Here is a 3,007-nt window from a genome sequence, read left to right on the forward strand (position 1 = left end):
TAAGAGCATTGCCTGCTCTTCCAAGGGTCCTGAGTTCAATTTCCAGCAACCACATGGTGGCTCACAGCCATCTATAATGGGGTCTGGTGCTCTCTTCTGGCCTGCAGGCATACACACAGACAGAATATTGTATACATGATAAATAAATAAACAAATATTAAAAAAAAAAAAGCGTAGGCTCCACTGCCCGGCGAGTACTTTAAATTTCTTATCCTCCTTCTTCTGACTCTAGAAGAGCTGGGATTACAGGCCTGAGGCTGCATTCCTAGTTTTATGGGGTACTGGGGGGATCAATCCAGGGCTTTCCATATGTTAGGTTAACACTATCAATTGAGCTGTGAGTTCTTTATAAAAATGTTTTTGTGATTAATGTCATTTGTGTTCAAGGCCTTACCCATCTTAGCCGACTGCCGCCCTAACAAAGTGGCAGAATCTAAGAAAGGTTTACGCAGGCCCAAAGCATTCTGGATCCTTTGGATAAAGAATAGCTCGACGGTTGCCGGGAGCTGCCGAGGAGCGGCTCTCAGACGCGTGGTGATTGGTTGACGCAGAACTTCCGCAGGCACTTCCTACTCCCGACCCGTCCTGAGCATCGGTGATTGGCTGGTCTGTGCATGCGCTAGGTCGCCTGGGAGTTGTAGTTCTTTTGTTTCGTTAGGCGAAGCCCGTAAAGGTTAGTAGTGGGCGACTGTTAGCGGCGATTGTGCTTGATCGCTGGCGCCGGCATCATGTCTCGTGTGTTGGTGCCCTGTCATGTGAAAAGCACCGTAGCCCTGCAAGTGGGAGACATGAGAACCTCCCAAGGTCGGCCTGGCGTGCTGGTCGTCGATGTCACCTTTCCCAACGTCGCGCCTTTCGAGGTGAGCGACCCCCAGTAAGCGCGACCAAGGCGTCTGGGCGGGGAAGACATTTACTCTTTCACAACCTCTGCAGTTCCCCTTGCTTTGACGAATTGGCCCTATTCAGTGGCATTATAGTCTTTATGATACTAGAATTTACTGTCCTGTTCTCTTCAGCATGTCTTCCTCATTTCCAGGACACCACTGGAATTATGAACCTCAGTACAAGTGGGAGGGTATTTTGGTTTTGGCCATAGCTGGGATCCTTAAATAATGATGTCAATTTCCCCATCCCAATGGCTTATACCACCGGTTAGGTGCAGCTCATCCTTCATCTAGGTCCTCCTAGTGACTTGTTTCTAATCCCCAGTTGCACTTCCATCTCAGCTGACCGTGACAGGGCACTGCATGACCTCAACAAGGGACAAAGCTTACCTCTAATGGCATAGCATTCTGAGCCACCCTGTGACGATGCCTCACCCACTCCCTTGGCCTTACATGCTTTGTGTTACAATATGTGGTTATCTCCCATGAGGTTGCTTACCACTGGCTGGGAAACCTGGAATATCTGAGTCAGTGTGTTTGAGGCGGCCCTTTGACATACATATATATATTTGGTTTTTCGAGACAGGGTTTCTCCGTGGTTTTGAAGCCTGTCCTGGAACTAGCTCTTGTAGACCAGGCTGGCCTTGAACTCACAGAGATCCGCCTACCTCTGCCTCCCGAGTACTGGGATTAAAGGCATGCACCACCACCACCCGGCCTATATATATATTTAAATGCTTATTTCAACTTTATGTGTATGAGTGTTTTGTCTGCATGTATGCATGTATACTTTGTGCATACCTGGTACTGATGGAGGCCAGAAGAGGCTTCTAAATCCCCTGGAACTGAAGTTATGAACTATTAGGAGTCAGGTAGGTTTTGGGAACCAAACCTGACTCTGCAAGAGCGCCAAGTGCTCTTAACCACTGAGCACCCGATATGTTTTTGTTTTTGTTTTTAATTCCATGGCTGATTCTGATGAGCTTCCAGTGATGATAACTTCTACTATGGTAGTTGATACTGTAGGTCTGCCCAGCCCATTGCCTCCCCCAGGCCCCTGCACTGCACTCAGCAAGCTCTCCTACTCTTATTCTGGTCTTAGTCTGATCATTCCTTCTTAGTTAAGAGACAGAGAGCTCCACAGAGGGAGAGAACCTCTGCTATTAACAGGTTGAACTACAATTCTTTTTCATACTAGATTCTTAGGGTCTCTCACTCTGGTACTTTTTCAAATATGCTACTTTTTTGGGTGGTGGGTGGGTCTCGTGAGTCCCAGAATGGTTAAGAATTGCTGAGGCTTACCATGAACTTCTGATCCTCCTGCCTCTGCCTCCCTAGCCTTGGGATTATAGGTGTGCATCATGCACCCAGGTTGTACATCACTGAGCATCTAGCATAGAGCTTCAGACATGCTAGACAAAGCAAGTGCTGAACCGCTGAGCTACATTGTCAGCCCAGCGTGTTGCCGTACCCACCTTTGTTATCTACTTCACAGTCTCATTCTTTCAGGCTTCACGTGTCCATTTTCTGCTTTCTTCAGGGACCGTCTCAGGTCTGTTGGTGTGGCTTGTTTGCGTGACTTACTGGACTGTGAGCATTTTTAGGAAAGCAAAATTATGTCTGGGCTCCAAGAATTGTTGACTTGCTTAGCAAAAGTGTACATTCCAAAAGAAAGATTACGTCACCGTGCCCAGGACCTCATTTCTCATGGTTGATTGGGTGTATTCTAGTTGCAGGAGATCATGTTTAAGAATTACTACACAGCTTTCTTGAGCATCCGTGTTCGTCAACAAACCCCACTGCACACACCATCCAAGTGGGTAACTTGTCTGCGGGACTACTGTTTGATGCCTGACCCACACAGTGAGGAAGGAGCCCAGGAGTATGTATCACTGTTCAAACACCAGGTCAGCTGGGCCTCAGTATGGCCAGGAAATCCCAGATGAGGACTTCCTGCCTAGGGATTGGGCAAAATAGCAGAAGGGAAGAGTGGGGCAAAAGTGGGCTGGACTGTGGCTATCAGACGGGTACAGGGGAGGGACCACTGTCGTGTCCTTCCCCAAGGCTTGGGGAAGCGTTTGGTTTACTGCTGGTTGGGATGAATCTTATTTTTTTTTTTTTTT

At 47.8% G+C, this 3,007-nt stretch overlaps 1 protein-coding gene across 1 annotated transcript in view; it reads left to right on the top strand.

The window, feature by feature from the left end:
* Positions 1-581: 581 nt before the first annotated feature.
* Nicn1 (nicolin 1) overlaps positions 582-3,007 on the top strand; it is a 5,595-nt gene continuing 3,169 nt past the window's right edge. The window contains exons 1-2 of the mRNA XM_005347897.2: positions 582-860; positions 2,615-2,791. Coding sequence (XP_005347954.1) covers positions 729-860; positions 2,615-2,791 — 309 coding nt within the window. The 5' untranslated portion in view covers positions 582-728. The remainder of the gene's footprint in view (positions 861-2,614; positions 2,792-3,007) is intronic.

Source organism: Microtus ochrogaster, chromosome 5 (assembly GCF_000317375.1).
Source record: "Microtus ochrogaster isolate Prairie Vole_2 chromosome 5, MicOch1.0, whole genome shotgun sequence".
In the NCBI taxonomy this organism is placed as follows: domain Eukaryota; kingdom Metazoa; phylum Chordata; class Mammalia; order Rodentia; family Cricetidae; genus Microtus; species Microtus ochrogaster.